The sequence below is a fragment of the Nelumbo nucifera genome, chromosome 3, assembly GCF_055504915.1.
Source record: "Nelumbo nucifera cultivar China Antique chromosome 3, China Antique-T2T, whole genome shotgun sequence".
In the NCBI taxonomy this organism is placed as follows: Eukaryota; Viridiplantae; Streptophyta; class Magnoliopsida; order Proteales; family Nelumbonaceae; genus Nelumbo; species Nelumbo nucifera.
The window spans coordinates 53,084,458-53,097,251 of NC_142651.1; the positions used below are offsets into that span (position 1 = coordinate 53,084,458).

At 36.3% G+C, this 12,794-nt stretch overlaps 1 protein-coding gene across 3 annotated transcripts in view; it reads left to right on the forward strand.

Moving 5' to 3' along the window:
• Nucleotides 1-12,173, forward strand: part of LOC104600901 (uncharacterized) — a 49,955-nt gene extending 37,782 nt beyond the window's left edge. For 2 of the 3 annotated variants that reach the window (XM_010264057.3, XM_010264058.3), the window contains 3 exons: nucleotides 6,676-6,760; nucleotides 7,398-7,454; nucleotides 11,801-12,173. In XM_010264057.3, the coding sequence (XP_010262359.1) occupies nucleotides 6,676-6,760; nucleotides 7,398-7,454; nucleotides 11,801-11,901 (243 nt within the window). In that variant the 3' untranslated portion in view covers nucleotides 11,902-12,173. The remainder of the gene's footprint in view (nucleotides 1-6,675; nucleotides 6,761-7,397; nucleotides 7,455-11,800) is intronic. The other variant, XM_010264059.3, reaches the window with a different exon arrangement.
• Nucleotides 12,174-12,794: the final 621 nt, after the last annotated feature.

Genomic DNA, 12,794 nt, shown 5'->3' on the forward strand with positions numbered 1-12,794 from the left:
GAACCTGCCCAATCAGCATCAATATAAGCTTCCACCTCTATTTTGTCATATTTCTTAAACAGTAATCCCTTCTTCGGACATGTCTTCAAGTATTTCAAAGATCCTTTCTGCCTTTATGTGTAGCTCATGGAGCATGCATAAATTGTCTGACCACATGGATTGCATATGCACTGTTAGGTCTAGTGATTTAAAAAGCGTACCTAGTGTGCTTGGTGTGCTTTGCGCTTCAGCCCAAGTGTGTGCCTTTTTTATTTTTTGCACCTTTTGTTCTTTTTGAACCTAACAGTTGGGTTGGGGCTCCGCCCCCAGGCCCCCAACCAAGCTGTTCAAACTTCAAAGGCAAACAAGTCCATGTTCGGGTCTTAAATTCTTAATCCTTAGACAAAAAAAAAATTATAATTTTAATTGACTTTTAAAAAGATATTTTACTAGGATGAATGAATGAACAACATTAGCAAATAGGGGGTTCTTGGAGAATTAGGAATGCAAGATGTTTTACATCACATTAGCTATTTGAAGTAATGCAATTGAGAAAAAAAAAGAAATTGTGGATTTTACATGCTTGGAAATGTTTTATATGTTTGATTTTATTTTTAAATTTTCATTTGAATACGTTTTACATGTTATGTTTATGTATTTTAATTTTAGATAATAGGTTTTTAAAAATATTTATTTTAAAATTTAAGTCTATATTTTTATTAATGTTATGTTTACCATTTTTTGTATTTTTGTGCCTTGCTTCGAAAAGGCGCGCTCCTCGCCTTGCACCTTGTGCCTCAGGTGCAAATTGCCCCTTGTGCTTGTTTTTTTGCGCCTTGCATTTTTAAAACACTGGTTAGGTCTAGTAAGGGATAAATAAAGTGGTTTACCAACTAATATTTGATATCTTTCCTTGTCAGGATACAGTTCCCTGTAGGAGTATTTGCTGGTTTGGTTCCCAGCTTTCCTATCTCCTTCAGAAGGTCCACCATATACTTACTTTGGCAGATGTAGATTCCCTCACTAGACCTATCCACCTCTACTCCTAAGAAGTATTTTAGTGGTCTCAAATCCTTGATTTCAATCACCAAGGTTGAAAAGCCTTTCAACTTTTGAATCTCATCTAAACCATCTTCAGCAACAACCATATGATCAACATAAACAATCAACCTTGTTAGTTTTCCTTCATTTCTTTTATAGAACAAAGTGTGATCAGCATTGCTTTGCTTGTACCCAACAACATTCATTTCCTTGCATAATCTTTCGAACCAAGCCCTTGAGATTGTTTGAGGCCATATAAGGTCCTCCTTAGCTTGCACACCTTTCCTCTCATGTCATACCTTGGAGGAGGATCCATGTAGACATCTTGTAGATCTCCATTTAAGAAAGCATTCTTGGCATCCAACTGGTGTAGTTCCCAGGAAAAATTTGTTGCAAGAGAGAGTAACACATAGTATTCAATTTGGCAATCGGGGCAAAGGTCTCCTTATAATCAATACCTTTTTTTGGGTGAATCGCTTTACAACTAATCTGGCTTTATACCTCTTGATAGAACCATCAGCCTTGTGTTTGATTGTATACATCCACTTGTACTCCGTAGTGTTCTTCTTGACCTGTAAATCCACTAGCTTCCAAGTATTTTCCTTAAACAAGGCTTTCGTTTCCTCATCCATAGCTTCCCCCCCATTTGGGATCAACAATAGCCTCTTGAGTACTTGGAACTTGGAAGGGGTAGAAACAGTGGACAACTCAGAGACAAAAGTGTGATGGACAAGAGACAAATGAGAGTATGAAGCAAATTTATTTATAGGATGAAGAGTGCATGAACAAATAGGCTTTCATAAGGCAACGAGATCTAAATCAGGACTTGAGGAGGCAATAGGAAGCGCAATACATTGGTTGGAATATGAAGTTTCCGATTGGTTGTAGTCATTAACTAGTGGCTCTTTCCTTCTTTTCTTTCGATAAACACTTAGTTGCCTTTCATCATCAAGGTTAGGAGCAATTGCCTCGATGCAAGGAGTAGCACCACAAGGATCTTCATCATTCGTAGTCTTAGTTGGACAAGTAGATTCAACATGAGGAGAGTTTGGGGAGAGAGAATCAGAGGGAAGAGTTGGAAGAGAGGAAGTAGGAGTTGAGACAAAAGGGTTAGTCTATGAGGAAGTCTCTTCCACTCCACTAGTCTCTCCCTGAAGAGAATTCTAGGGAGGCTCAAAGAAAGACAATGACTCACAAAAGGTAACATTTTGGGTGATGAACTTCCTTCTAGTAGTTGGATCAAGACATTTATATCCTTTTTGTGTAGGAGAATAACCCAAGAACACCCCACAGATTGTTTTGGGATTTGGCTTTGTCCTTTTAGGATCATTAACATGAATGAAACATACATAACCAAACTATGTCTCAATCATTTTACAGAAAACCATAGTGATTCTAGCTACTTACTACTTCTCGTTCTTTCATCAAGTAAATCCAAGTGCATCTTGTAAAATGATCAAAATGAAATAATGATATCCATCCATGGAAATAATGGTTAAGGGACCTCAAATATCCGAATGAATTAAATCAGAGCATTGACTTTATTACTGGAACTTGGATAGCTTGTTTTACAATGTTTATACATTTGGCACACATTACAGAAAAGACTTTAAAAGGACACTTTTTCAAACAACTTTGGAAACAAGACTCTTAACAATGAAAAAGACAAATGACCTAATCTGGCATGCTAGAGATAGACCAAAGTACTAGACTCCTTGCATTCACTGATATTGGTAGACATTAGACAATGCATTAAGAACTGAACTGATGTCTTCATGGAGATAGTAGAGACCTCTAGACTCACGACCACTCCCAATCATTTGCTTTGTCAACCGGTCCTCGAAAATACAATGAGTGGGAAAGAAGGTTTCAATACAATGCAAAGTTTTTTTTTTTTTATTCTAGAAACCGAAAGCAAGTTGGCAGTAAAATTGGGAACATGCAAGGTAGACTTAAGAGAAAAGCTTTTCCAAGTTGGATATCCCCTTTCTCGTGAAATAAGCTTGAACCCCATGTAGTTAAGTGTGTTTTCTTGGGATATTCCAAAACTCAAAAAGGGTATAAATGCTATAGTCCATCTCTTTGTCGTCACTGTATTAGTGTAGATGTCACTTTTCATGAATCAACTCCATATTTTCCTTCTAATGATCGTTCTCAATCTTCTATGTATGATATTCCTCTTTCTGTTCCTCTTTGTAATTCTTCTCCACAGGTTTCTGAGTCTGCACATCCCAAGCCACCTATTCAATAAGTTTACAAGAAGAGGTCGCTGGCTTAGGATCCTACACTTCATGCCTTGCCATCTATAGGTCTTGGTGGTCCTACCACATTCGTTACTATAGAGAGTCCTCCCATTACTAAGCCACCTTTGGATTTAGATGTTCCCATTGCTCTCCGGAAGGGTAAATGTTCATGTATTTCACACCCTATTAGTCATTTTATTTGTTAGAAGTTCTTGTCTCCCTTAGCCCATGCATTTGTTGCCTCTCTTTCTACTGTTTCTCTACCTAAGTCCTTGTAAGAAACCTTATATGATCCTGGGTGGAGGACAACTATGGAAGAAGAAATGTTAGCACTGCATCAAAGTGGTACTTGGGACTTAGTTCCCTTCCTTTTGGTAAGAAGCTTGTTTGTTGTCGTTGGGTGTATTAGTGAAATTCCAACCTGATGGTACGGTTGAAAAGCTTAAGGCTCGACTGGTTGCAAAGGGATTTACTCAAAACATATGGTGTTGATTTTGATGAAACCTTTTCTTCAATTGCTAAGATTACTTCAGTGCATTTGTCATTTCTTTAGCTGCTATTAACCATTGGCCTCTATTTTAGCTTGGTGTTAAAAATGCTTTTCTACATGGTGATTTGGTGGAAGAAGTTTACATGGAACAACCACCCGGGTTTGTTGCTTAGGGGGAGTATTTGGAAATGGTGTGTAGATTGAAGAAAGCCTTATATGGCCTTAAACAATCGCCTTGTGCTTGGTTTGGGAAATTTAGTGAGGCAATTGTTGAATTTGGTCTCCTTCGGTATCAATCTAACTATTCTGTGTTTTGCAAGACCTTTGACGTTGGTATTTCTATTCTTGTTGTCTATGTAGATGATATTGCGATTAAGGAAGTGATTCACAAGGCCTTGGTAAGCTGAAACTGTTTTTACAAGAGAAATTTCATACTAAAGACCTAGGTAATCTGTGTTATTTTCTTGAATAGAATTCATGAGATCTGCCACTGAAATTTCATTATCACATTGCAAGTATACATTGGATTTACTTGAGGGGACAAGTATGTTGGGGTGTAAATTGGTAGCTACACCAATGGATCCAAATACTTGCATCAGAGTAGGAGCTAGTTGAAGATCTTGGACAATATGGGAGACTGGTTGGGAAGCTGAATTTGTTGACTATTACTCGTCTTGATATTGGTTTTGCTGTTGAGGTGGTAAACTCTCCATGGATTCCTCACCTTGAAGTAGTGTTTAGAATCATGAGATATCTCAAGGGTTCATCTGGTATAGGAATTGTTTACAAAGATAATGGTCGCTTGACTGTATCAAGCTTCATAGATGCAGACTGGGCTGGATCACCTATTGATAGGAGATCAACAACATGGTGTTGTACATTCCTAGGTGGAAATTTAATCTCCTGGAAAAGCAAGAAACGAGATATTGTTGCAAAGTCAAGTGCTGAAGCTGAGTATAGGGCTATGAGTCAAGCATATGGGGAGTTGGTGTGGCTTAAAAGCCTTCTTCATGAATTGGGATACCCATTAAACTACCCATGCATTTTCATTGTGATAATCAGCAGCAATTCATATTGCCTCAAACACTATTTTCCGTGAGGACAAAACATATAGAAGTAGATTGCCATTTTGTTAAAGAGAAGGTTCAAAATAGTGATATCAACACCCCTTTTGTGAAAACTGGAAACCAGCTGGTTGATTTGTGGACTAAAATTTTACACTGACTTCACATTGATTTCATTACTAGCAAGTTGGGCCTGTATGACATATACACACCAGCTTGAGGGGGAGTGTTGAGGAGAATAGATTCCTTGTATTTGGGGCAATAGAGTAGCTTTGTCTTTCCTTTCTTTTATTAAGGATACTCCTGTCCAAAATTTATCATAAACAGGGGTATTTTTGTAAACACCTTTTATTTACATTAATATAAGTAGTGGGCCTACTGGTTTAGAGGGTTAGAGGCTATTCTCTAATCAGTTCGACTGTGTTCTCTTCTCTCGGCCCTTTTTTTTCTTCTCTTTCCTCATTCTCAGCTCTCTTCTCCTTCTTTTCTTTCTAGGTTTCTGCCTTTCTTTTCCATTACCTTGGTTATAATTCATAACAAAGGAGAAACCGAGGAGGCTGTTGCTCATAGAATTAAGTAGGATGGGCAGAATGGAGGGGTGCATCCAGAGTCTTGTGTGATAGGCGAATACCACTTTGGCTAAACGGAAAATTCGAACAGTTGTAAATCCAGCTATGTTGTAAGGAGCTAAGAAACATGTCAAAAAATGAGTGTGGCGGAAATGCAAATGCTTAGATGGATGAGTGGTAAAACTAGAAAGGAAGTTAGAAATGAAGTCATACAAAGGAACCTAGGAGTAGCTGCAATAGGTGATAAAATGAGAGAAAGTAGATTGAGATGGTTTGCTCATGTGCATAGAAGACATCTACAGCACCTATTAGAAAAAGTGATCTGTTAAAGTTGAAGGGGCTAGAAGAGCTAGGGGCAGACCAAAAAGGACTTGGGTGGAAGTAATAGGAAATGATTTAAGCACAGATAATTTAATGATGGATATGGTAGTGAACAGAATGGAATTGTGAAACAGGATTATGTAGCCAACCCCATATAGTTGGGAGAGGGCTTAGAAGATGATGGTGATATTCTTAATTTGTTTTTATTTTCTTCTTTTTTTTTTTCTCCTGGGCCGAATGGGCCCTAGTACTTGTTTATGTTTTAAGTGGCATTATGTTTACATTTTATGTGTTAATGGACTTTTTTAATTATGGGCCTTTATTGTTTTGTGTTTCTTTTGAGTTATTTAAGTGCTGGCCACCCACTTAAGGGCAGAGATGTAATTAGTCATAGTTAAGTGAGTTTAATAAAAGATTAAGAGAGAGAGAGGAGGAAACTATTGAACTCTCTTCTCCTTTCTCTTCTTCTTCTCCATCTTCTTCCTTCTGTTGTAATCACCTCTTTTTCTCCTTTTTACTGCTGTAATCAGGTTTAATTATCAGATTTGAAGGACAGTTTTACATCTTCATCCATAGGAATGCTGCTCCTATCTTGGTGGATAACACTAACATGTTTATAATTTAATGACCATTAACAATGCACCATTCCCATGAAGCAAGATCACTAGCATATGAACTCTGCTGAGTGGGCATTTGCTTCCAAATGATGATATTGATGATTTAACAATTTTGTTTTGAATTTACCGGTTCAAGTGGTCACTTTGTGCAAAAATTGCCCAAGGTTTAGGTTCATATCCAGTCCACCCCTCCCAAAATGCTGCATCCAATACTTGATAATGGGCCTATGCATTATGTTGTATGATGAAGCATGTAATTCTAGATTACTGAATCATCTGCTCATATGTTGTTATTAAAGTTCTGAATTTACTGACCAAGTGCTGCAATTGGTGCCTTTTCCTTGGCTACAGATGCTCTCATCCAAGGACATCAACTTTGTGGGTTACACATACAAGAACTTTGAAATTGTGAATGATCATGAATTGCCTGGGATTGGTCTCTCTCTCTCTCATGTCATTTATCATTTTCATATTCATGTTTGATATGTTCATTGTGAAACATAGGGAAATGTAAATTTTCGTATTTTACTACACTTTAATTTTTTTCTTTTGGTTGTTAACTGACAATATTTTATTAGTGCTGTTATGAGGAGTACGAACAGCAGTCTTACACCCCAATCAGTGGTTAGCGTTGGTTAACTCCCTCCAGGATACAGAAAACATTTATCTTTCACATGGTCCCAAAAGACCCCCTTAATGTTTTCCTGAATAATTTAACAAAAATACCAATACAATCGTGTAGGACAATCCACCAAAGAGAATAGGTGGTGGATGTAAGTCCAAAGAAAGTGGTACCCATTGCATTACCATCAAGACATGAAGTTTGTCTCCATGGAATATGTCCAACCCTGAGAAATATTGCTTCTTTCTTACGGCTAAGATCAGATCTTCCCTTCAATTTAGGTTTCTAAAAATAATAATATCATTTTAATTATTTTTTGTATTTATTTTAAAAGTTAGTAATCTTCTGAAAAACATTCCATTTACTTAATTTTTATTCCTTGCTATCTGATGCACAATTTCCAGTATGTCAATGACCCTTGACTGGTTTTCCTTTGAATTCCTGTTTGCAGCTGAACTAAAGAAGAAGACCACCAAAACAAAGCGGCCATCCATCAAATCCCTTTTTGGTAAGTTATCCTTTTTCATATACTGCCTTGAAACATCCATTCCGTTTCTTCTTACCAATTGATTCCTATTGGTAGTAACAAAATACTTCTATTTTTGGAAAGGTAATGTATAATTTATTAGTAGGAAACAGTATACAAGGCATATACATCAAGAGACAGAGACAGCACTGCCTCAGTCAATTAAAAGCACAAACCTGTCCACCCAAAAGGGCCTAGAACCAATCCCTAAAATGGTAATGGGCCTAGTCCCAAAACAGAAACCCAAATTGCAGAAAAAGAACCCAATTCCACAACAGAGATAACTCACACCACCCTAAAAATGGGGATGGGCCCAAAAGAGAACTGAACAGCCATAGCAAACATATCAAACCAAATGCACAGACTCAAGGCTAGTCTCCCACCCAGGGGAGAAACTGAGCACAGGGACCACGATCTGCAGTGGTGATTGGTGAATCCTCCAAGAAGAAAAGTCCAGAGTTTGAGGGGGAGGGATATTGGAGGTAGAGGAACTAGGGAGAAGGATAGAAGGGGTAGAGGAAGATTGGAGTCCTTGGTTAGGTTGCTATGGTAGTAACAAATAATTAAATTAGTTACTACTTTAATTCATAAACTGATTAATAACTTGATTGAATCAATCAATATTGTCAATTGTCAAATAGGAAAATCCTAAAAAAATGGGATTCAAGTTGAATCAGGATTCAAATCATAAACCATAAGAATCAATCTGAAGCTTATAAGGAAATACTCAAAAAATTATGAAAATCATAAAAGAAATCAATAGATGGTATAATAAATTATACAACAAGTTTCACTAACTACTGTTCATGCCATACTTTGTCAAGGAAATGTTAACATAATGTAATTTTCAACTCAAATAATCGTCATTCGTATCAAAATGTAAATCATAGTTCATAGATTATAACACATGACTCTCCAAAAAAGAAGACTAGTTGTGAGTTGACCATATTTCCTAGCCCCCAAAACCAACTTAATTTTAAAAGATAATTCTTGACTACAAAAAAAAAAAAAAAACTGGGTTCTCCACATTGTCCCAATACTCAAAACCAACCCAAGCTTTACATACTTGTTGAAAAAAAACAAATAAAAAAACAATATTCATAAGTTATTTTCTTTTTTTGATAAGCAACACAGGGAGAATATTCATTAAAATCAAGCTACACACAAAAGGTACAGCCAAAGAAGAATGCAAAGCTGGGCCTCCCAAGAGGCCATCCACATCTGACAACAGAGAAAAAGAAATACAACAAAGCAGAAACAGCACCAATTACAAATTACTAGTAGCCAGTCCTGGGCATCCCCAATTTAAATAAGATTTCCCAACCTCAGCCTTAGCCAGAGAATCAACCAATATATTGGCATTCCTAGGCACCCACTTGAATGAGGCGTTCAAGTCAGCACATAGAGCTTGAGCCATTCTGACTAAAGGTCTGAACTCTGAACTTCGAAGGAGTTTGGTCTTGCTTTGTCATCCAACCTATAGCCATTTGACAGTTACCTTCAACTTCCACATTCCTTAGTTCCTGCCTAACCAACAACTTCAAGCCCTGACAAAGCCATGTTTTGTTCTCGAATCCTACCAATTCCTAAACCACCCTGCTCTTTAGAACAGAAATAAGAAATGGAATTGAAATTCATCAAATAATGAAGATGTACTGATCAAAAAAATAATGAAGCTGATGTGAGGATTTCTTTGTTACGCATTTGAGATGACAGAAAATCCTAATAGAAAGTTTCTAATTACTTTTCACTCTTGAATCTAAATAAATGTATTTTGATGTAATTATGTCAAGGAGCCTATTTATCTGTATTTTCTAAACTCTGTTAAAATCCCATAGCATTTGATTCATCATGCAACCTTTTGTGATTCAATGGGATTCAATCATGATTCTGGCCAAAATGGAATTGAGGGGAACTATCTGAATCTGTAGGGGTTTGAATCTATTCAGATTTTATGATTTGAATTGTAAATCATACTGATTACATTATCAGTGTCAATTATTGAGTTGTCTTCAAAGTCAATGGTAAATCTTGGTGACACCTTAAACAGTAAACACCACATTAATGTTAGTTTTTGAAGAATTATGCATTCTGGATAAACTTTATGGAAAGAATGAGTAATTCTATCATTCCAGCAATAGGAAAGAGTAGCTTTGGCAACAATTAAATGGCTCAGATGGTTTACTATAAAACTACAAATCTTATTTTTCTGTTACTTACGGAAACTAATTTGCTTTTTCGATGTCAAACCTATCTATATTACAAGTTTCATCAAAATAGAGAAGGAACTAGAAGTTATGGTAAGAGATATGAAACATATTTTTTTATAAGTGAGATTATTAAAGCATTAAATGAAACAGTACAAAAAATTCCTTGGAGAGGCACAAGATGTAATCTCCCACTATAACATAAAGGAAATAAACAAATCATAACTGAGTCCAGTACAATTGATTTCTGTTTACCCCTTGCTTAGCTAGAGAATCCTCCATCCCATAAGCCAGCCAACTTCCTCACCCAAATTATCCTCAGTTTCATGTCTCTGGTAAACCATTTGAATTTCCTCATCTCATTCCTAAAGTGCCACATTATAGGTTCTGGTTCCTTTAACTATCCTACTACCTTCTCTTGTTCCGAAACTGCTTAAATTTCAATGTTCAGTGTAGCTTGGTTCTATCAAAGTTTCTAACCTGGTTGGTTGGATTTTGAACCTGTCAGCTAGAGCTAAAGACATTTTGTTTTAACCCTAAACCCATCAAGAGGCGTTTACTGTTGACTTGATAAAAAGAAACATTGACCCAAATAGTTGAGAGAGAGCAATGACAAATGCCAGATAGACATGCACATAGACAAGTGTCATCAATTGAGCAAACATTGGATTTGGTCTGTAGAAAACTAACTGTGTATTTAAAAATACTTATTGATTTCAATTTCTTGGTTAAGATGTTCAGATATGGATACAGACAAACATGATACAATTCAGTGTTTATCAATATTCAATACAGTGAAGTGATGACTATTTTGGCCTCTCTGGTCAATGTCTTGACTAGTTGATAAAAAGAAAATATGTTCTAATTTAAGATATCAACGTGATCTCATAAATAAGTCAATGGGGCTATGATTATGCAAGAAAAGAATGATATGGAACATTTAATTTAACTTTTCAAAAAAAACTTTGGTTTGCAAACAAAGAAAATGTTAGGCTAGATAGGCTAGGATAAGGAATAACAGCCTATATTTTCCAAGGAAAGAGTGCAACCTTGAAAATTCAGTTTGCCCTTTGTTTATGGCAAATCTGTACCAACGCACCACTTATTGGAATAAAATTTTAAAGAACTCTCCCACCATCATCTTTTATCTTATGCCTTTTTTCTATATGATATACCCCCATCCAATTATGTTCCATCATAAATATTTAAGGCAACATAACTTGAATATAATAAAATGCAAGCATATTTTATATGTTTCAAATAATTAGACAAACAAGCAAACAAATGAAGCTTTAAAATAACTGTCTTTGACTAGTCATTAGTTTACTAGTTGATCTAGCTAATGATTAGCCATTTTAAGCGACTGTGTCATGAGTATATGAGTATTGATTAACTAGTTAGTTGATGCTTTGATAATACTGATTCAAGTGTTTGATGCATATGTCTTTTCATTTTCAGTTTTTTGATGTTATAACATTATTTTTTTCTCTACAGTTTGGCAAGTTTAGCAAAACTTTTAGCAACTATAATTGGTTTCTTTAAAATATACCAACTATATGTTTTACTAGTATCTTGCTTTAAAATGTACTTTAGAGTGGTCCTTGTTGTACCTGGTCTCAGTATATCATATCATGTTCACACAGGTTTGTTTAGCATGCACATGTATCTGGGAATCATAACTTTTCAATTATATTAATGCTGAAATTTTAATTTCGGAATGAAAAAGTTCAACCACCCTCCCCCCCACCGGTTAGTTCCCCTATGTTATGTGGATATATCCACGTATGATGGTTAAAACTAGTTCTGATGCTGTACCATTCCTGTCAATTAATGAGAGAAATATTTCTAGATGCATTCTTTTAATAGGGAAAATTATGTGGCATCTTTATTCTCTAGTATTGAAAGCACAGAGCTTACAGGTGATTAGCAATCAGGCGTTGGTGCCTCCTATTTTGTTCTGCTGAGCTTGACGTTTGCATCCTAGTATATTGTGATTGACTGTTGTAGTGTGATATTTCATCATTTTCGTCATTGTGATTCTGAGGAAACTAATGGTTGGTTTTGAAGGTTTTATGTTCAAAGTTTCTCATCGATCTCTAATACTGTTTGCTCATGTTGCAGATGATGAATCAGAAACTAGTCAACAACCTGTTAAAGGGAGCTTTTTGAACCTCTTGCCTCCCCAATTGGAAATTTCTCAGAAGCAAAGACAGTTAAAATAAGCTTTGTTGAACTTTACATTAGATAGCCAAGGAGCTCCAGCTCACCAATTAAAGCTGCAGATGAATGGGCACAATTTCTTCTGCTGCCATTGCTTTTCTTGTTGGCAAGCGCTCGATCTCCATTTCCCGTGAAAGTTTGAGGGCAAGGGCCCAAAGAAGAGGGTTGGAAGGGGTGAGTTTGGAGTTTGGCCTTGTGCCTGCTTGGATCAGGGTCTTTGTAAAATTTGTTAATGATAGTAAATATTTATTCTTTTACCATTTGTTGCACAAAATATTCTTTTACTACTCTCTCTCTCTCTCTCTCTCTCTCTTTCCATCGTGTAATTTTCTATGTTTTCCTCTTTAGTCATCGCCACTGATTTCTGCACTCACCAGTCTTTCACTGAGATGATTTTGATAATAGGAAAAATTAAAAAGGGAGACGGCAGCTTCAGTAGGGGCTATTATTTGGTGCAATTGTAAAATCTTAAGCGGGAGCATGTTCAAACTTCCTAGTATCAATACGCTATCGCACAATTGAAATGAGTGATGTCATGGTTATGGTTCTGAATTTGCAGGTTCAAAGTTTTAACCAGGCCATCTCCCGGAAGGGTATTAAGTATTAACGATTGAATATGGCCTTTTTTAATAAATTTAATTATTTAGCGTTTCTGTGGATTCAAAATCCAATACTTTGTGATACTTTTTTGGGCAGAAATCAGATAAAAAGTGATCAAATTGTAGGAAAAAATGTCTGAGGTTAAGAAAGGAACATAAGCTTTGTGAATCCGTTGTTTCTGGCACTTGTCCGTACAGTTTTGGTAAACAGGCCAATAGTATTGTTTTGAAAATTGGACTGGACTGGATGATTGGATGTTTGATGCAGGAACCGGTCATATCTCTGGGTCCGGTTT